The sequence below is a fragment of the Stenella coeruleoalba genome (genome assembly GCF_951394435.1).
Source record: "Stenella coeruleoalba genome assembly, chromosome: 3".
Lineage (NCBI taxonomy): Eukaryota > Metazoa > Chordata > Mammalia > Artiodactyla > Delphinidae > Stenella > Stenella coeruleoalba.
In genome coordinates this window covers 90,539,782-90,562,863 of record NC_137148.1, presented here as the reverse complement: position 1 = coordinate 90,562,863, position 23,082 = coordinate 90,539,782, and the positions used below count along the sequence as shown (strand labels likewise).

The window sequence follows — 23,082 nt, the reverse complement described above, 5'->3', positions numbered from 1 at the left end:
AAGATAACACTTGGACTGACTAGTTGTCACAACTAAAGAACAATTTTGTATGTCTGTGAAAGTCCCACATGGACAGTTGTCATTAAGTTAAAGAGTCACTAACTATCCCTTCAAGATAGTACAAGAAGTAAGGCAGACCAAGCTGAAAAGTACAAGAGGGACTTCCCTGGTGGCGCAGTGGTTAAGAATCCACCTGCCAAGGCAGGGGACACAGGTTTGATCCCTGGTCCGGGAAGATCCCACATGCCACAGAGCAACAAAGCCACAACTACTGAAGCCCGTGATGAGAGCCCGTGTTCCACAACAAGAGAAGCTACCGCAATGAGAAGCCCACACACCACAACGAAGAGTAGCCCCCGCTCGCCACAACTAGAGAAAGCCCACATGCAGCAACAAAGACCCAATGCAGCCAAAAATTAAAAATAAATAAATAAATTTAAAAAATTAAAAGTACAAGATTCTGTACAATGCAAGCAAAAGTCCCTACTAAACAGTCCATGAAGACTGAAAGTGGGAAGAAATCATTCAAATACTGCATTGTAAGTAACAATAAATGTGTAAACATAACTACAGATTTGTTATCCCCTACTCTTGTTTGTTCTGGTTTGTAATATTAGTCAAATTCTGTCTATAATCATGACAAATCAAAGAAAGTACACTTTTAACGAAGAATGCTACCACAAACTAGTAAAGAAAACAGTTAAGAGCAAGTCACATGTATTACTTTTTTAGCAGACCATTCTGAACAGAGTGTTATCTCTAGTCTAGTTTTTTTAAAAAATATTTTTGCACCAAAATTTTGGTGAATTTTTCAACCATATCACCCTGAAGCATGACTTAAGAAGTAATTAACTGATGGTGATGCATTTGTTAACCAAGTTAAACTCAGCATCCTGGCACTAATGCTCACAACTCTCCAACCCCTGCCCACCAAACACTTCAGGCAAATGCAGTCAGCTGCTTAAGGCAGCAGGTGACAAAATTTACCATGAAGTAAGTTAGGTATTTTGAAATTGAGATTCTTGTCTATGAATTTTGGGTTCAACAACAACGAAAAACAAAATTCATTTAACCCTCTGCTTGATGGGCAAACTGTATTCCTTTTCTCTTTTTCTTTACTCTGCCGTATGACTTTTTTGGTTACAATGGCAGTTATGTTCTTATCAAAATCTTTCATCAGGCAGTCTCAAAATGCATAACAAGTGCACATATGTGCCCACTTCCCCTTTCTGCACAAAGTCACACCTTGCAATATGATTTCTGTCTGCATTTTGATCTATGTATTTGCTTTAAAATCATTTTCATATAGCAAAATGTTAGTATTTAAATATAAGTAAAAAACTTATTCAGTAACCACTCAGAACTACCATTCTTTGATCCAGTAATCATCAAATAAAATGTTTTGAGCACATGCTCCCAAATTGTGTATACTTATGTACCTATAAATGCAATACATATGCTATTGAACCAATATGTAATGTTCTTTTCAAAACATTTTAAAAAAGCAAAAATTAGAAAAAAAAATATGTTCTTCTAGCATCCCATTATACTATGCAACCCCTGGATATGAACATCTCACTTTGGAGACCTCTGCTCTAGTTAAGATATGAGTGAATGCTTTAGTTAGCTCTAAACTCTATTCAAACTAAGAAAGAATAACTTTTCATTAAAAAAATGCTTATTTAAACAATCTCAACTTAAAGGACCTTAATTAGTCCACCTGTCATATGTGTATGGCATATAGAAGGATTATTCAACATGCAGATAATATATTAGTAAACAGAAAAATGAATTAAACTTTACTAATTAGAAGCAAATCTTCATTGATTTAGCATATTACTTTATAATGACTGTCACTTCAAATATAATAGAAGAATGAGCAACTTGAAATCTAATTATTATACACAAAACAAATGACCCTCCAATAGTCTTTGAATGTGAATGCTGATAATAGTATGGAAATTTAACTTAAACACACTTCAAATAAAGCTACTTCATTTTCAGAAACATGAATGATGATTGGAGCTAGCCAACGTGCTACGTAGGTTAAGAACTGCAACTGATATAGTTTCAACAGATGTAGAAAAAGGATGAGAATGAACTTAAAGCCTGTGCCCACTGGAAAAACTAATATCAGGTTGACATGTTCAAAGTAAAAGGGAGATTAAAGGTAATTCCTTGAATAAATGAAGTTTTGAGATCATTTTAACCTGAAATTCTTGTATAACTGAGGAGGAGTAGAAGTTTACCTTGACTGATCTAGGTCAGGGGTCAGCAAACCTCCGGCCAAGGGCCTAATACAGCAGTCACTTATTTTTGAACAGTCCACAACTTAAGAAGAGTTTTTACATTTTAAAATGGTTTTTAAAAATCAAAAGAATGTGATGTGAAAATTATATGAAATTGAAATTTTACTGTCATAAAGTTTTATTGGAACACAGCCATGTGCATTGGTTTCTGCATTGTCTATGGCTGTTTTCACTCAATCATCAGAGTTGAGAGTTGCCACAGAGATCTGTGGGCCCACAACACCTAAAATAGTTACTGTCTATCCCTTTACAGGCTCTTTACCCGGTGTAGGTAACTGATCTTAATCCCTTCAATCCCACACTTCCCCTTTTTATTCTAGTCTAGAGTGCTGCAGGGTTTCTTTTTTCTTTCTTTTTTTTCAACCAACATGGTAAGTTCTCTCTTACCCACCCCCCTCACTTATCTACATTGTGAGTTAGTGTCAAGTTCTGAGTCCCACACCTTTGGCCCAAGACAAAGCTGCTTCTATAGGCACCTTTTGTTCTCATAATGGTTTCTTTCTCTTTATCTATAATTTTGGTTTTCGGTTGATACAAACTCAGTCATTTTTTTTCTTTACAGGCTTTCTTTGGTCTGATAATCAACCTACCCTCCCAACCTTATCTGTCATTACAATGTTCATGCTTTGTAAAGTCTGAAAAATAAAATGTACACCCCACATTCTTCTGCCAGGTTTTTTTTTGCCTTTTTCTTTAGAATGTATTTTCCATCTGGAATGCTCTTCACCAAAGCTCTACCTTGTTAAAATCCTGCCAAAATTCAAGATCCACCCCTCCCAATGAAGACACCTCAATCTTCCCAGTCAGAATTATCACTCTGTTGTAAAGACTGCTGTAATTCTCATTATCTCCATCCGGTATTAGTTTTATTTATTTATCTATCTCATATTAGATTAATTGTTGGTGCCTTACAAGTAAACTATACATGTGGAGGCCAAGTAGTGTTTTATTTATCATATTCATTCATACTCTGTCCCCCTCACCCTGCCCCCTACACCATAAATTGCCTAGCTCATAGTTATTCAAAGGATCAGACTTGTAACAGAGAGGACATTAAGTGGCATGAAGACATGGAATTAAATAACAAGAAATCAAAAAATGACATCATTATTCTCTTTTCAATTATTTTCAATCATCTGATTACATCAAGAAGAAAACCTCAATTTGTGCCACTATGGTTTTAACTTTGCTAATCTTTGATAATCTCCCTTTTTAACAAAGAGAAAACAATTCTCAGGCTTGGAGCCTTCTGGAGGCAAGAATTTCTAGCTATGATTTAGGAAAAATGCTTTGTTCTTATTGCGTCTATTTATGGGATGAATACTGGTTTTCAATTTAATGGAAATAAGTATTCTCAGTAAATAAATTTAGGTTAACAAAAATGAGGTGATTTAAACAAAAATATTAAGCAAATTATAGCACAGATGGTATGCATATACAACAGAAATCAACAGTAATACACAAAAATGTCAGAAACATTTGGTTGTAGCAGATAATCAATAAAGCCAAATGACTTTATTCCATCAAACTCCTTGTTAACCATCTACATAACTAAAAGAAAATCATGTAAAAGACTAGCTTCAAGCTTCTGAGACAGTGGTTCTCAACAGAGGAGGGTGTGACACTTGATAACGTCTAGAGACATTTTTGGTAGTCACAATTGGTGGGGGTGGGGTGGCTGGGGGAGGATTGCTTCTGGCATCTAGTGGGCAGAGGCCAGGGACACTGCTACACATCTTACAATGCACAGGACAGCCCCACATCAAAGAATTATCTGGCCCCAAATGTCTACAGTGCCAAAGTTGAGAAACTGCTCTGAGAGAAAGAGCAAGCTTTACAGGTACTACCTTTTGCCCATCATTATAAATCATCCTCTATGCAGCACTCTGTCCTGATTTGATCTGCCACTGATAAGATTGCTGAGGAAAATCTCCCACCCAAACCTTTCATTATTTTACATCACCCACACAGCCACTGCCCTCCATTAGCAATTAGAATTTTAAAATAGACTGCACTGAAGAGTACATGTCCTTTATATGCTAATACTATGCCATCAATATTTAGATCTAACTTCCTAATTAAACCATTGGAGTTATGAAATTTTCAGATTTTCCTGCACTATCAAATAGATTTTTAAAAGTAATTAAGGTAAAGATTAATACAATTTGAGTAAAACTTTGATTCTAGCTGCTATTGACTTCATGTAAAGTTATTCTTTGACTTGAACTATATGGTTCATTGACTCAAATAATATATTTTGCAGAATAAACCTGACCTTGAAATTTTTAAAATTCAGTATTTTTTATTAGATGTTAGCTTTCATGAAAGGGAGTCTAAAGAGAACTACTTTTTAAGCTAGCAAAAAAAAATCATTAACATAAAACAACATAACAATTCGTAGTTGAAACAGTTCGTTTGGCTACCACTCAGTACTTTATTCTCAAAAGTATTATTGCAAACACATAATCCACACAGATGTGTCTGAGGGTAAAGCATTTACAAGAAAGGTCTTTGAAGCTATTTTGTGGTTAGTGTTTTTGTTCTCTTTCTTTCTTTTTTTTCAAGTAAAGTTCACCAGAACAACTTAGAAGCTGATAGCACCTGTGTCTTTTTATTTTTTATTTTTCCAAATTAGGAGTTATTTTTACCCTTGCAACAGTATTTAAACATGGAAAAATAGTGCATTCTTAAATTAATGAGCCTATCATAATCTTCACTTGACTTTAAGGCTCTTTACAATGAGAGTATTTTCAAATTTAGCATTTACTATGTATTAACTTTAGTGGTTGGCATAGCTTGGAGGCATTTCATGCTTTTAAATTCAAGTTGATTTAACTCCTAATTCTAACATGCCTGTGGTAAAATGATAGCAAAGGTGAAACTGAATCCCTTTCATTTCAGAGCCACAAAGCACTCTGCCAACAGAAAAGCAGCATTATTTTCAATACCAACAAGCTACAGAGGTGGCAGTTATCAATACTGCCAAGAAAGGAAACCAGTGCTGAGAGATTAAGAGATGGTTTTAAGATTAAGAGATTAAGATCATGGTCACACACGTCAAACATGTCACCAGATTTCCCTTTCCTTGGGGTCCTTAGAACTGAGATCATCACATCAGGACCCACAGTGCCTGGCCCACTTTGTTATCATTCATTCATTCTCTTCAAAATCATTTGTTGAGCACCTGCTGAGTACTGAGTACTATGCCAGGCAATGAGCACACAAGAGTGAACCAGCCAAATCTACAGACACTGCCTTCCAGAACTTGTAGTCAGTGTTGGTGCGAAGAGCCTGTGCAGCCCCAGTTTCTGTTCTCCCAAATGCAATCCCACCTTGCTACTGTGTCAACTGCCTGAGAAGAGAATCAGGTGCACAGAGAACAAGAGAGGGACTGAACAAGTATACTTTAAATTCCTAGTGAGATAAAAAAAAAAAACAACATCATCCCCAAAAGAGCTTAAGATACCAAGTACAGTGCGTGTGGCAGGAGATCCATAGCCAGCTGTGGGGATACGCTGGATAGGCTGTGGGGCCCTACAGGACAGTGTGAGGGAAAGACCAAGAGCCCAAGAAGCACTGGCTAAGAGCGGCTCAGGAATGGACTTGAACAAACGGAAGGAAGGGAAAAGGGAAAAGAGAGGATCCGATTCCTCCCCAGCCAGGAGCACAGGTTGGAGCCCTCCTTTCAGAAAATGCACACTTTGCTGTTTCCTTACAGGAAGCATTTGCTGACCATTACCTGGGAACAAAGTTACATGTTACCGAGTGGACTACAGCCCTGCTCAGGCCTCTGGATTCCTCCACTCCACAGTGAAGGTGCTCCTGGTCCAGCCTCCTGAACTGCTCAGCCAGTCCAGAATACACTCCACTCAGCAGGCCTCGTGGAGAAACCAGAGTTTTTCCAATAGTGTTTGAAAAGGGAAACCCAATAATGTTGGAAGGAAAGACAGGGGGATTTTTCTTTACAGAGCTATGCAATCAGTCACTACTCAATGTTACCAATTGGTCTGCATGGCATCTTTCGAAAGGAAGATACTCATACTCATACTTTAATCTGGCATACACAGATTTACGGCCTAAAACAGTACTTTTCAAACTGAATCACAACCTACTAGTGGGATGTGAAATCACGTAGGTTCAACCAATATTTTTAAGGAACTAGAATAAAATTAAACAGCACAGAATAGGAAATATTAGAGTACACTGCTGGTAATAAAAATAAACATTGTTTTATGAAGCTTTTATTTCCATTTTATATACACATATGACTCACTATCTAAATTTGTTTCCTGAGCAAGAACACACATAACAAGGGATCCTATATAATTATGCTTAAATTAGGTTGCTATATAAGTTTTTTTTTAAATTGTGAATCAAGTTGGGTGGTGGGCAGGTACTGAAAGTCATCAGCCTAAAGAAACTATAGTGAAATGTAATGGAAATTAAAAAAGAAAAGATTCCAAAAACTCAATTTCTACACTGAAAAAGAGAGCAAACCTAAGTATTTCTCAAAATACTTTAATTCTGTGATTTTCACACTTTTATTCTCTTGTCCTAATTATCTTTCATTTGCTTCCCTGAACTTGTGTGTGTGTGGGAATACATCTGATTTTGTTACAAACATTCTTTCAATCTCATACAACAGATAGAAACAAAAGGTGAGAAATAACTGAAGAGAGAACATGGGTTTGGATGCACAGGGCCAAATCATCACCACAGAGCAGCCCAGGCCAAATCCTGTCCCTCTGTTTGCCAAACCACCCGGAAGAATCTAGACCAGAGGGAGGGTCCCTTCTCCCTTGGAAAAACCTTTAAAACACCAATTTCTCAAATCACTGGGCAAAGGACCAACCACTCTTTAAGATATGGCGTCCTGAACAGGATCACGGTCAATTTATTTTTTTGAGTAGAATTGAATTTGTTGTAAACTTGATTTTTGTAAACTTTTAAACAAATTTTATAAACATAGCAGTATTTTCAAATGTGGTTTTTGGGAAAATAAATTAGTTTGCCTGAAACTCTTAGATAATTCCTTTCAACACCCTTCGGCCCCTGCTTCAGTCCCTGCTTCAGCTCCTGCCTCACCCTCATCCTGAAAAAAGAAAGCTATCACATCTACCCTGGTCTGAATGGATTGGTGGATTGGTGCTGTCAGTACCATCCAGGGGATTCAAGTGGTTACAGCCTTGGGAATTTTGTTCCCTGAAATCCCCAAATACATCCTCAAGCTATGTTGTCCTAATGGTCATTTGTCCAATTTTCTTGAATTCAGGAGTCACTAGTTTACAACACGTAATTGTAATAGATTACTCTATAACTTAATCTATACTTGATCTGGAGAGAACTGTCTACATCCTGGAACTAACCACAATGGCACCACACAACACTAGGGGCATTGTTCTCTTACTCTTAATAACAACTGTGTTACTAATGAATTAAATATTTTGGCTTTAGAGTCACCACTGGCAGGCAGACTTGGCCCAAGACTGGGAGTAAAGAGAGTAAAGACTTGAAACCAATCGACTGAGCCTCAACTTTATCACTTGTGAGGAAGAAAACTTGTCACTCAGTCAATATCTACAATTATAATTCTGTTGCATTCTCTGGCTTTATAGATTCTTACTAATTGTATTTGTAACAGAGCTGCTTTATGTTTTAGGTTTATTTTGTTGAAAAAAAAACAACTTTGACCATGAAGTGATAATATTTCTCAAAGTCTCAACCAAATGGAATAAGTATGCACCTCACCAATTCTGCCATCTACAAAGAACCTACCTAATATACATGAATACTGAAAAAGAGGACAGAAGTAACAATTTTAAATCTCTTCTCAAAATATTTTAATTCTGTGATTTTCATGGTAATCAAATGATTAGCTAGCAGAGTGAGAGTCTTAGCAATATATAATTGATTTATATTCACGCTCCAAAATTTAGTACAAAATATAACAAGCTGTTTTAAAAAGTATAATAAACTCCAAATTCCTTAGGTTTTCCCTATGAAGTCTACCATCTTGTATATACACACAATTTGTAGTTTATTTATTTTTCTACCCATTTTCCCATTCCTTACATTAAAGGAAATTTCTTGAGCTTCCTGAGGGCAAAGCTTAATCACAAAGATAACGTGTGCTGATGGTAAGTCATAGCCAATTAGGAGCATCTAAGGTAAACGTTACTCAGAAAGCAGTTAGATTTGGTGTTGAGACAGTCCCTGGAGTACCATCAGGCACTTCCTCTACTAGGTGGCAGTTTCTAAAACTCATCAATTTTAAGTAGATTATCACTTTAATCAGAAGCTTACACTGTTCCACTGCAGCTCATCATACAATTATGTAGGCTTCAAACCTTACAAAAGGAGATATTTCATTTTCAACCTACTAGGGAATGCATACTACAGCAGATCTTCAGATGAACATTGAAAAACTTGATCAGAACAGGATGTTTATGTATGCATTATTCAATGCTCAAATATTCTGAAACATTTTAAAACAGTGGCAACTCCTAAATTTTCATTCAGAAGTTTTGCTTTTCTTCCACACCTTCTGCACTCAGTGAGCCATTAATAGTAGTGGCAATTCGGAGGGGAAAAGTGGCCCTTACAGTCCCACTAGGTACCAACATCCAGAATCCCACACTGTAGTCTCCAATGCCATGAAAAATAAAATGGCTGTTAGCTAAACTGTTTCCAGCAAAAAAAGAATGGAAAATAAAATTGCAAAGAAATAGTTAAGTACAGAAGCTTCAACCTGTTAAACGCTGAAATTACATCTTTAGATTCCCTATAATAAAGGGCCTGGTTCTAAAATGAGTGTTGAAAAGAAGTCCCTTACCTATGGATAGCAGAAAGGAAAAAAGGAAAAAGGAAGGAAGGGAAAAATATTTTTCAATGGATAAAAATATGAGAACATATGGCATCATTCACATGGCAAAACCACTACCTGTTTGGATCTTCACAGAAGGGATGAGGAACATTTCTACAACCCCAGGGAGGTGGTTTTCTGCATACATAATTTAAACAAATCACTCCAGCACATGAAAGAAGAGCCGCAGAACTCTTCTCACTAATTACCACCCCAAGGGCTGCTTTTTCTTTAAAGCCACACTAGTTCATTATTCTGCCTTCAACTCTCTTAAATGATTCATTTCCCCTTCACTCCTGAGCAGACTCTGCAGGGAAGCTAGTGTTTAAGTTTAATTTCTAGTGCCACTTGCTTTGAAGAGCTTGATGAGGGGAAAGAGAAAGAATCTAATTTAATAATTCTGTCATGATTTGGAGAGGCTCCCTCCGCCCCCCAATCCAAAAAATAACTAGACAAACAGGACCCTCTGGCAAGATATAATCGTGAGCAAAGACACCAGTTGGGAAAGCAGGGCCCACGTGCGGTGGGAGCTATCACGCAAGGGAAGTGGCAGGCGGTGAGGAGGAGGGAGAGTGGGAGAGAGTCGGGCTGCTGCTAGCAGCTGCACCGGCCTGGGCGCTCCCGGGGAGACCCGACTCGCACTTGCATGGTGCTGAGCTCTCTCCCAGAGCGGGTAGAAACCGGAGGGCAGGGAGGCCGGCTCCCGCATCCTCGGGAGCTGTCGCTGCGAGAGGGAGAGCGCCCGCTGCGCGCCGCGGGCTTCCCCAGAAGCCCGAGACCGCGCACAGGGCGCCCGGCTCCACCAGGTCCAGGGCGCCCCCCAACGCCCCAGCTCGCCACCCCGCCCCCTCCGCCTTACCGTCCCAGCTCCGACTCCACCTCGAAGAAATCGCTCAAAGCATCCCTGTTGGAGCCGTCGATCCAGTAATCCGGGATGAGGCTCCCGGCCCCCGGGGCCACACTGGCGGTGACCGAAGAGCAGGACGAGGCGGAGCACGAGGGCACCGTGACTTTGAGCATCTTCGCGGCGGGACTCCGGAAGCCGCCGCCGCGGTCGCCACCGTTGCCGGAGCGAGAAGCCCCGCCGCCAGTCACCGCCTGCGAACGCAGGAGCGAGAGGTGGCGTCCTTCAAACACACGCACACACCCACGGCCGCCTCCCACGGCGCCGTCAGCCGCGCTCGGGCTGCGGTTCCCTTTCTGCACGCTCTGGCGGGAGGGTGGGCGGAGAAGGGGCCGAGGAACTGGGAGACGGTGTGGAGGGAGAACCCCAGTCGCCGCTGGCGAGAGAGAGGAGGCGGAGGCACTGCAAAGGAGAGTGGTTCCCTCCCCCTTCGGTCCTTCCCTCCCTACCTCCCTCCACCGTGCCTTTCCAACCCCCCTCCCTTTTTTTTCCTTTCTCCCTCTCTGGCAGTGGCTGCGGTGGAGCCAGCTAGGGCGCCTCCGGATGCTGGAGACTGGGGAAGGCACAAGGGCCAAAGCATCATCCCACGCTACCTCCCGCTGGAATCGGGTGCCTGGAAGAGACCGAGCGCACAGGGACAATCGCTCCGAGTGTTGAGCGCCCAGCGCGCTCTGGGAGCACATGGGTCCGGGTGGCCAGCAGGATGGTGAGAAAGGGACCTGGCTGTTGCTGGCGCAACTCATCTCTCCTTGAGCGCGTCTAGGTGGCGAGCCCCTCCCACCCAGCACCAGCTAGCCTGCCATCCCTTGTTCCTCCCTCTGTCAAAGGTTATATTGACGGCCGGGAAGGGTGTCCTCTGGTCGCCGATCCTCCAGGGCTCCAATGCCCAGAGCCAGTGAAAGCTGGAGGAAAGGGAAGTGCCTGGGTCCACAGTGACCTGACTCACCTTTGAATGAAGTCTTCAGTTGTAATAGGTGCTGCCGTGCTGCTGCTGGCACTGCATCCTGTGGCACTTTTGGAGTTCCTGAAAGGGCAGGTATTTGCTATGTCTAGTTGACTCCCAGCTTCTGAAGGCTAGCAACAGAAGTGACCCAGAGAATTACAGGTTTGGAAGGGCCCTATGGAATCCAACTAGTCCAGCCCTCTGCCTTAAAGCAGGACTTGTCATCATTCATGACAGAGAAGACTGCTACATTTAAAGCTCTTTCCTCTTCCCAAGAGATGTGTCCCATCACAAGCATTCTAATGTCTGCCCATAAACCTTTAGGCTATCCTTCTAAGTATTGGTTAAATCTATATCATTTATATTTCTACCCTTGAACTTTTTTTAGATTTCAGCAGAAATGAACAACAATTAGTCATTATATTCTGTAATAAATCTTTGTATATATAAAGACATTACATAATATCTCATTTCTGGCTAAATAACTTTAAGCCCTTTATTTAATCTTACTTCACAGGTATTACTTTTAGTCTTTTTTCTTTTCTGACTTTCCTGCAACATGCATTAAACTCTTCTCAGTGTGTCCCCATTCCTGATTACACCAGTAAACACGGTCCAATAGTTTCCACTATTACTGATTAATTTCTTACACTTAAGAGCTTTTGTGCTATATTGGTGAACTACCAAAAAAAGCAAAAACAAACCCCCCAAATCTAACCAATTAATGATAGGAATTGACCCTTAGTTGATAGGAAATGAAAAATAAACTATACAGAAACTATTCTTCACAGGTAATTTTATGAAGATTAGCATATGATCAGTTTACAAATGGCCTAAAAAATAGCAAGTACATGTAGATTCACACAAATTCAATTAATACTGAATTATATGGTGAAAGACAAAATGCTCACATGACTTGTTACTTTTCAGAGAATGAATTCACTAATCTTCACGTTAGAAAACCAAGTATACAAGCAAAGCAAGCTGATGAAGCTCTTGAAAGTAAATTCTAGTTCTTACTAAATCAGTTTCCCTTGGCACTGACTGGTGGTGGGATGGGCATGAAGTAGTGGCTAGGTCACTTTTATTTACACCTTTTTGAGGTAAGTCCTGAAGTGGCAGCACTGCATGTAGATACTTGCCTGTTGTGAGCAATTCTTTTATTCACAATTCTTTTCAACTCATGAGTTGAAAGCAAGCATATTACACTGAAAGAGACGGTAAACCTCTTTTTCTCCTGCTATTTTAGGGAACAATAGCTAGAGAAACACCATTTCATGATACAGAGGTGATAGTAGAATTGATATTTACATTCAACATTGGTTTAGTTATTTGACACCTATGCTTTTCACAGCTGGCTTTTCTAAAAGTGTTATTAGCTGCAGATTAAAAAGAGGGTATTTGGTTTCATGAATGTAGTTTATTTAAAAACTGAAGATGAAAAAACTTATTTTAAAACAGATGGAACAGGAATAGAATCTATGCAATTTATTGTCACTCATTATGCAATATCACCTAAAATGACAGAAAAGAAACAAATGCATATATCCACAAAAAGAAAGGAAGAAATAATATCAACTAAAACTTAAAATCTTGGAACAAATGAACAATGGTCACTCACTTAGAAGACTGGGTAGACCTGAAACCCAGATTTGCAATGGGAGAAGCCAATATGAAGAAATATAATTCTTACCACAGAATTCCAGAAATGCTCAGGAATTAGAGTACCAGATCTTTCTAAAAGTGGAGTGAGAATAAGACATTGGTTCAGTGCTTTTTTATAAGAAGTTCTTAGGCCTCTACATTTCTTCTTCTATCATTCACAGCCAAAAAACACACTTCCTAAGCTCTTCGAAAAGAGAGCACATTTAATCTTTGGAAATTTTGAACAAAAAATGAAGTATGTCTTAGATCACAAGGTATAGCTACAAATGTATTAAACACAAAGGGATTCATGAAACTCTACATAATAAACAGTGAGACTTCCAGGTCCAACAGGCTCCCAGGATGCTGAGAAATAGGCTTGTATCTATCACAATCTCAGCCATGCAGAAATTGGAGGATTCCTCAATGAGAAAACTAAACAACCCAAGGCGAGGAGGATCTGTGGATACTGACAATTAGGATACCGCCCCTGCCAACAAAGGAGCTTGGTTTTTGTTAACACCATACAGTGAAGCCCATCATTGAACAGGATCAGGAACCCAAAGCTACTAATGAGCTATTTTATGTCTCACTCAAATATAAATGGACAAGTTTCCATTCTGGTATGGCAAAGTAGCTGGTATGACTAACCTTCCTGAATATGACAATTATAATCTCTGAACTAAGTATAAAAACAGTTATTTAAATGTGCAGAAAGAACCACCAAAATCAGAAAACTGGAAATGATGCAACCCATGAAAGAAAGGAACTCTTCTGAATAAGATGCACATTTATTCAGCTTTTCCTCTGAGGGCTCTGCAGGCAGCACAACTCTTAGTTGCTTGAGGTGTCAGAAAACAGAATTCAAGCCTGGCAGAGAGGCTGAAAATTGAGGAGGAAATTCCAGAAAGAAGGGACCACAGTGGAAGAATCCAAAAATCTACATGTAAAATGTGCTCAAATAATAGGCTAACCTCTGAGCTACATATATGTGTGGGAAATTCTGAGGAACCCAGCAAAAAGGACAAAGCAATAACTGGAAGGTTGAAAACGCTAAGAAGAAATTTTAGCTGTTCTTCACCACAGGGGAGACATGGTTTGAAATATGAGTCCCATCAAATTTAACTGTGGGTTAGAAGAAAAAAAATCTATTCAGGAAAAAGATAATGGAATCCAGAATCTCTCCAAGGAGTCACTGACAATCCAGTCTACACACACGCATGCACAAACACACACACACAAAGACTAGATACATGAAATGGTAGGAAAATGTGAACCACAGTCAAAAGAAAAATCAGTCAACAGAAACCAACCCCAAGATGACTCACAGGTTGATATTCATGGACAAATTATTTTAAACTGCTATTATAAATATGTTCAAATAATTAAAGGAAAAGATAGTCATAATTAGTGTACAGATGGGTATTCCTATCAGAGATATGAAAATGATTCAAAATAAACCATTAGAAATTTAAGAACTGAACAAGCAAACTACCTGGAATTTGGGGGAGAAAATCACTCAAAGGGTTTACAGAAGTGTGCAGATTGCAGGAGAAAGGGTGGGTGAACTTGAAAATAGAATATGGTATCCAACCTCCAAGATCATCCCCACTGATTTTCACTTCTTAGTATTCATGCTCTTCTGAGTTTACCTACTACATTAAATTACGGTTGACTTATGTGACAAATAGAATATGGTGGAAATGAAGGTGTGTGATTTCCAACGTCATAAAAGCATTGCAGATTCTGCCCTGATCTCTTAGATTGCTTATTCTGATGGAAGCCGTGACATGAGGCTACTCAAGCAGCTCCAAGGAGATGCTGATGGGGAGAAGAACCAGCTTGCATGAGGGTAAGCCACAACTGAAGTAGATTCCCCAACCTCAATCAAGCCTTCAAATGACTGCATCTCCAGCCAACATTTGAGTATAACTTCATGAGAGACCTCAGCTGAAAACACCCAACAATTCAGAATTTCAGATGATTCAGAATTCTACATTCATAGAAACTGTGAGAGCTAAATGATTATTGCTGCTATAAGTCACTGAATTTTGGAGTAATTTGTTATGAATCAATGGAGAACTAATAAAAACAGAAATTATCCAATCTAGAGAACAAAAAGAAATTTTTTTTTTTTTTTTTTTTTGGTGGTACGCAGGCCTCTCACTGTGAGCACAGGCTCCGGACATGCAGGCTCAGCAGCCATGGCTCACGGGCCCAGCCGCTCCGTGGCATGTGGGATCCTCCAGGACCAGGGCACAAACCTGTGTCCCTTGCATCGGCAGGCGGACTCTCAACCACTGCACCACCAGGGAAGCCCAGAAAAAATATTTTTTAAAAAATGAGCAATTCTCAGTGAATTTTTGGACAATATCAATTTATCTTACATGTAACTGAATTTCCAGGAGGAAAGGTGAAAGATTCCGGCAGAAAATTTATTTGAAAAAATAATAGTTGAGGGCTTCCCTGGTGGCGCAGTGGTTGAGAATCTGCCTGCTAATGCAGGGGACACGGGTTCGAGCCCTGGTCTGGGAGGATCCCACATGCCGCGGAGCAACTAGGTCCGTGAGCCACAACTACTGAGCCTACGCATCTGGAGCCTGTGCTCTGCAACAAGAGAGGCCGCAATAGTGAGAGGCCCGCGCACCACGATGAAGAGTGGCCCCCGCTTGCCACAACTAGAGAGAGCCCTTGCACAGCAAAAATAAATAATTAATAAACTCCTACCCTCAACATCAAAAAAAAAAATAGTTGACATGTCCTCAAATTAGGTAAACGACATCAACTTACAGATTCAAGAATCTCAGAAACCCAAAGAGAATAAATAGAAATAAAATCATACATAGGTCTATCTAAGTCAAATGCTCCCAACTATATATATATATATATATATTTAGTTTTCTGTACGCGGGCCTCTCACTGTTGTGGCCTCTCCCGTTGCAGAGCACAAGCTCCGGACGCACAGGCTCAGCGGCCACGGCTCACGGGCCCAGCCGCTCCGCCGCATGTGGGATCTTCCCGGACCGGGGCACGAACCCACATCCCCTGCATTGGCAGGCGGACTCTCAACCACTGCGCCACCAGGGAAGCCCCCAACAATAGATTTTTAAAGAAGTTCTGAAAGCATCCCCTTCTGAGAGAGAGAAAGAGGGGGGAGGGGGAATATATTATATATAAAGGAAAGTAATACAAATGACAGATGATGCCTCATCAAAAATACTGTAGGATAAAAAACAATGGAATTATATCTCTAAAGTTTTTTAACTTTGAAGATATTTAACTACTAAAAGAAAAAAAAAAACCAGTAGATCCAGAACTCCATACCAAAGGAATATTTTTAGGCTGAAGGGAAATAAACAAGATGGAAACTCAGACATACCCCCCCCAGAAAAAAAGACAGCAAAAATGGGATATATGGATAAATAAAAAAGGCTATATTTCATATTCTCTTATTTAGAAGACAACTCATGGTTTAAGGCAAAAATTATAACACTGAATTTTGTGGTTTATAATATATGTAGAGGTAAAATACAAAATACTACATATAATTCCTTCTAAATAATATTCAAGAAAAGGCAAAATGAAGTGACAGAATGCAGATTGGTGGTTCTCAGGGGCCAAGGAAGGGTAGAGGATTGACTGAATATGGGTTTGGGGGGATTTGGGTGGACACAGAAAGTTCTGTATCTTGAGTTTGATCGTTGTTACATGATTTCATGCATTTGTCAAAACTCTTCAATTATACTTTTAAAAATAATGGATTTTATTGTGTGCAAATTGTATCTCAATAAAGCCAAATAAAAACTGTAACAGTAGCATCAGCAATTCTTTTAGGTAAAATTAAAAGTCCATAAATATTGAAAAGGAAGACATTAAACTGTTCCTATTTATAAATGACTCGATTTTTACATAAAAAATCCTAGGATTTGACTTAGGTTCCTAATATTAATAAATGAATTTGGCAAGGTCACAGGGTACAAGGTCAAAATAAAATAATCAACTATATTTCTACATGCTGCAGGAAACAACTGGAAATGCAATAAAAATATTTCATTCACAACAAGGGTCCTCAACCAACGGGCCGTAGACTGGTACTGGTCCGTGGCCTGTGAGGAACCTGACCGCACAGCAGGAGGTGAGAGGTGAACAAGTGAGCGAAGCTTCATCTGCCACTCCCCACCACTTGCATTACCACCTGAACCATCCCCCCCCCACCCCCGTCCATGGAAAAATTGTCTTCCATGAAACTGGTCCCTGGTGCCAAAAAGATTGGGACCACTGATTTACAATATAATAAAACAAGCATAAAATATTATGAATCGATTCAACAGAAGGTATTCAAATCTTTTACAGTGAAAACCACCATATATTGCTAAGAGAAATAAATGGAAAGATATACTATGTTCATTGATTGAAGTTTCAGTATTGTTAACAAGTTGATTTTCCCCTAATTGAGATGTAGACTAATGCTAGTACGCTTTGTTTGGAGAAATCGAAAAGTTTATTCTAAAATGTATAAAGAAATACAAAATACCTGGAATATAAAACCAATCCTAAAAAAGAACAAAGTTGGAGGTCTCATTATATCTGATTTCAAAATTTACAATAAAGCTACAGAAATAAAGACAGTGTGGCATTGGTGTAAGGAAAGAAAGAATAGGTCAATGGAAAAGAATAGAGTTTAGAAGTAAAATGATACACGTGGTCAATTAATCTTTGAAAAAAGTAACAAAGCAATTTAATGCACAAAGAAAAGTCTTTTCAATAAATAGTACTAGAACAATTGGATAAATATATAGGTAAAAATGAACCTCAAAATTTTCCTTGTGACACAAACAAAAATTAATTTAAGACGGATCATAAACCTATGCATATAAGCTAAAACTACAGTAGTACTTTTAAAAGAAAAGACTAAATCATATCTTCAGGAACTTACAGTACATAAAAATGTCTTAGGCCAAAGTGAGTTCTAAACATAAAAAAATTAAAAATTGGAATTTATCAAATTTTAAAACTTAAGTACAGCAAGAGACACAGTTAAGAAAGTAGAAACACAAGCCACAAACTGGGAGTAAATATTTTCAATAGAAATATCTGACAAAGAATATGTAACTAGAATATATGAAGAATTCTTAGAAATCAATTTAAAAAACTAAAAAAAGATTTCTGGTTTCTGCTCAGGATGTAGAGCACTACAAAAAACATTGCTTTAACCCTTATAATACAACAAGTAAAAGCCAAAATGCAAGTCAAGATTTCCTTGAACGCTTCAGAGAACTGGGATCACAGGACAACCAAGTAGTCTAAAATCTAAGGAGAGACAGTGTTCACAAGGAAAGATGGCAGTTGCTTACCTGCAGCAAACACAGCCACATACCAATAAGAATTTGATATGAAGACTAACAAATTAGGGGATATTGAATGTGAGTTAACAAAAGAATGTGAGCCTGGGAGCCACATACAGAGGAAGAGTTCACACCTTCTTGCAGGCTTTTCTCCACAAACTCTACTGGGCACACAATAAAAGATGGTTGAAAGTCCTGAAAAAGCATGCTTGGTAGTGCAAACCTGGAGAAGGAGAACAGTAGCTACTGTGCCTACAACAGACAATGTTACTGGCATAAGCCCACAGCAGATGGAGAAAGGGAAAAGGAAAAATCCCTCTACGCTAAAGAGAAAGGCAGGAATATGTCCTGAAAACAGAATTACAAATGGTGGAAAGGCAAGAGCTCTAAATAGGTCACATCCCCAAGATCCAGGGACACAGGGCCTACCTAAGGCTAAAGACTTTTTAAAAAATTTTTATTGGAGTATAGTTGATTTACAATGTTGTGTTATTTTCTGCTGTACAGCAAAGTGAATCAGTTATACATATACATACATCCACTCTTTTTTAGATTCTTTTCTCATATAGGTCATTACAGAGTATTGAGTAGAGTTCCCTGTGCTACACAGTAGGTCCTTATTAGTTACTTATTTTATATACAGTAGTGTGTATATGTCAATCCTAATCTCCCAATTTATCCCTCCCCCCCTTTTCCCCTGGTAACCATGATTGTTTTCTACATTTGTGACTCTATTTCTGTTTTGTAGATAAATTCATTTGTACCATTTTTTTAGATCCCACATATAAGCAATATCATATGATATTTGTCCTTCTCAGTAGGACAATCTCTAAGTCCGTCCATGTTGCTACAAATGGCATTATTTCATTCTTTTATATGCCTGAGAAATATATGTACCAAATCTTCTTTATCCATTCCTATGTCGATGGACATTTAGGTTGCTTCCATGTCCTGGCTATTGTAAATAGTGCTGAACTGAACATATGGGTGCATGTATCTTTTCAAATTATGGTTTCCTCTGGCTATATCCCCAGGAGTGGGATTGCGGGACCATACGGTAGCTCTATTTTTAGTTTTTTAAGGAACCTCCATACTGTTCTCCATAGTGGCTGTACCAATTTACATTCCCACCAACTGTGTAGAAGGGCTCCCTTTTCTCCACACCCTCTCCAGCATTCATTGTTTGTAGATTTTTTTGATGATGGCCATTCTGACCAGTGTGAGTTTTGATTTGCAGTTTTGATTTGCATTTCTCTAATAATTAGTGATGTTGAGTATCTTTTCATGTGCTTTTTGGCCATCTGCATGTCTTCTTTGGAGAAATGTCTATTTAGATCTTCCACCCATTTTTTGATTAGGTTGTTCATTTTTTTGTTATTAAGCTGCATGAGATATTTGTATATTTTGGAGATTTTTCTTCTTCTATCTGCTAATATGGGTAAAATATATGGTTTATTTTAGAATAAACCCAACTGTGTCATGATATAGTATAATTTTTATGTACTGCTTAATTTAAAAAAAAATTAGCTCATGAGTAATACTGGCCTTAAAATTTTTTCCCTATAATATAAACCAGCTTATCCTGGCCTCAAAAGAGAAACAGATAGAGGAAGAAAAATCATATGACCATCTCATTAGATGCAGAAAAAAATGATAAAAGTCAAGTTTGTTAATTATAAAAACCAAAAAGATATTTTAAAAACTAAGATAGACTCTGCAGCAAAAATCATAATGGTGAAATGCTGAGAAATTTCCTTCTGAGATCAGAAATGGTGAAAGCATGGTCTCTACCACCACTCCTACTTTTACTCAGTATTGTACAGGAGGTCTTAACCAATGTAATAAGGCAAGATTAAAAAAAAAAAAAAACCTAAAAGGAGTAAGTATTGAAAAGAATCTGTCATTATCTACAGATGATAAAATTGCTTATGCTGAAAATCCAAAATAATCTATAAATGAATTCTTAGAAGTAATGAGTTTATAGTCACTGAATACAAAGCCAATGTGCCAAATTCAATTCAAAAATTGTATTTCTAGGGAGGGAGGGAGATGCAAGAGGGAAGAGATATGGGAACATATGTATATGTATAACTGATTAACTTTGTTATAAAGCAGAAACTAACACACCATTGTAAAGCAATTATACTCCAATAAAGATGTAAAAAAACATTGTATTTCTATATATTGGCAACAAACAACTGGAAAAGAAAACAAATTAAACTTTACTACTCAGCAATAAAAAGAATAAACTACTAAAATACACAGAAACATGGATGAGCCTCAAAAACATTAAACTGAATAAAAGAAGTCAGACCTCAAAGAGTATGTATTGTATGATTTCATTTATTTGGAATTCCGGAAGAAAAAAGTGAAGGTAAATGACCCACCATCAAGATATATTTTGGTGCCATTTAAGAACACTGAAGTTTCTGGAAAGAAGAACCAGGTTACCTACAAAGAAACAATACTCAGAATTTCATCACATTTCTCATCAGTAACACTGGATGCTGGAAGACAATGAAGTAACCACTTCAAAGTTCAAGGGAAAAACTGATTTTGAACCTATGTGTTATGCCCAAGCAACTACCATTTCAAATAAATCAAAATAACATTTTCAAATATTATAGAACTAGGAAAATGTATCACCCTTTCAATTCTCTCAGATATAATCAACATAGTATTAACTGCAGTAAAACCTTTAATATGTGCAAGAAAGTGAGTGATATAGAATATGAGTGCAAACTGAAAAAAGAGCTAAAGGTTTTTTTTTTTGTTTTTTTGGTTTTTTTTTTGCGGTACGCAGGCCTCTCACTGCTGTGGCCTCTCCCATCGCGGAGCACAGGCTCCTGACACGCAGGCCCAGCGGCCATGGCTCACAGGCCCAGCCGCTCCACGGCATGTGGGATCTCCCCGGACCGGGGCACGAACCCGTGTCCCCTGCAACGGCAGGCGGACTCTCAACTACTGCGCCACCCGGGAAGCCCAAATTTAAAGTTTTAAAACTTATTAGTGCACAATATAATAATGTGGATTAGTATATTATTCTACAGAGGCAGCAGAGGAGAGAGGCTAGGATCAGAAAACACATAAAAGTAGATTACTAATCCCATCCCTTCCAGGCAAATTAGAGATATTCTGATTAAATATAGAATTTGATAGAAAGTTATAAGCTTAAATATACATTCAAAAATGTAAGGATAACAATGAGAAGAATAAAAAGTGTTTATAGCTTTCAAACAACAAGGTGGGGAGAGGAAATAGGACAAAGAAAGTCTGATAGACAAAAGGCAGAGGGGTAAAAAAAACAAAACAGCATTACAAAATATTTTAAATGGCACTACAGTGGATGTTGTAGTGTACTGTCAAGGATGCCTCACTCAAGTTAGCCCCCTCCCTGCTCCCCAGGGGCAACTTGCATCCAGTTACTCATCTTAGACTTCTTGCCTCAGTTCAGGACAACTCTAAAGGCCCATCTCATCTCCAGAGTCCCTGTGGGATTGGCTGAAACCTCTGGGAGAAATGTACCACAGTTCAACCTCTCCTTCTGCCCAATCCTTTTCTTATTCCCTTGCAGGCACTGTTCCTGATTGCTCCCCAATAAACTTTGTGCGTACACACCTTTTGTCTTCTCTATCTCAACAAATGTTTCTAAGGGGATTTGATTTCGGACAGTTGGTGACAAGTGCTCCAAGGAAGCCAACTTTAAGGATGGAATTTTGGAGCCAAATCACTCACCCGCTGGCTAACAATAAAGACCCCATTATTGGTAGTGAATGGAGTATGGTAGCTCCGGGCATACCATGGCACAATTTGATTACAAATTGTTTCATAACAAGTAATTCCAAAGCTTAGTGGCTTAAAATAACTATTTCATTATTTCTCATGACTGTGTACTCAATTGGGCAGTTCTTCAGCTTCAAAGAGGTCAACTGAACTTGCAATCAACTAGGAAGTTAACTGGGCTCATTCACATGGGCTGATACTGGCTTCAACTGCAAGATCACCTAGGACTGGTGACCAGAGTGCCTACAACTGGGATTTTCACAGCATGGCAGCTGGGTTCCAAGAGGGAACATTCCAAGAACAAGTGTTCCAAAAGAGAGGATGTAAAAACTCCTAGTTCAATTAAAAGCTAGGCCAAGAGTATCACTTATACCATATTCTATTGATCAAGAAATCAGAGCTTCGGCCAGATCCATGGGGAGAGAAAAGGGGATGTATGACATTTACATGTAGGATACAGTAAAACTGGGACCATTGTAGGAAACTAGCTACCACAGAGTATAGTTGTTAAAATTTCACTAGTGATGAACTAAGGTTGGATCACAGTAGGAGGAAAAACATTGATGGGTGCAATGTCTCAAATCTTTGAAAGGTTTGGAGGAAATCATAATTATAACAACATGAAATCAGATGGATTTTGTTGAGTGCAACCAGCCACTGGAAAAAAGAAAATAAAAGGCCAAGGATGATTAATCACCAGTTTAAGGCAAAGTGAAAAAGCTGGTGGGCCTCCTTGGTAGCTTTTGAAGAGACTCTCGCCTCTGCAGCAGGACAGCAGAAACAGCTGTGAATCAAGACTTGATTATAAAGATATCTAGTTGCATTAAAAAAAGTGAATTCTCAATCCTGGAAAGCCTGCTATACCAAGGTAGCGCCTTTGGTAGAAGGAATGGGACCCCCAAGTCTTGGGATGGAACTATCTTGGTTGATGCACTGGAGAAACTTGAAACCCCAGATTTCCCTGAACCATCTGGGCCTGTAGAAGTGGCACACCCGTCTTATTAAAGGCTGTAACACCTCCATTGCTTGGAGATGATACTGAGGGTTCAGTCTTGCAAGACAGTACCCATCCCACTCAGAATCTTTCCTCCCACCATCCTCTTAGTCTACAGGCCAATCACTAGGGTCAAGTCACAACACAACGTAACACACTAGGGAAGTGGGGCATGCTATGCAAGGAAAGGGATTAAACTCTGAAGGAGATACAGGACCTAGCCAACATGTACTGGCATGAATTTGGATCCTGAGGTTCCTGAATCAAGGGAGTCAGAAAATAAAATTATAAAAGGGAG

The 23,082-nt window shown here is 39.0% G+C and overlaps 1 protein-coding gene across 4 annotated transcripts in view; it reads right to left on the bottom strand.

Moving 5' to 3' along the window:
• CAMK4 (calcium/calmodulin dependent protein kinase IV) overlaps positions 1 to 23,082 on the bottom strand; it is a 306,840-nt gene that overhangs the window by 214,859 nt on the left and 68,899 nt on the right. For 2 of the 4 annotated variants that reach the window (XM_079917387.1, XM_079917385.1), the window contains exons 3-4: positions 11,022 to 11,149; positions 10,031 to 10,269 (exon numbers count right to left, since the gene is read on the bottom strand). In XM_079917387.1, the coding sequence (XP_079773513.1) occupies positions 10,031 to 10,191 (161 nt within the window). In that variant the 5' untranslated portion in view covers positions 10,192 to 10,269; positions 11,022 to 11,149. Of the gene's footprint in view, positions 1 to 10,030; positions 10,439 to 11,021; positions 11,150 to 23,082 lie in introns of those variants that run through there. The other 2 variants (XM_079917386.1, XM_079917388.1) reach the window with 2 other exon arrangements.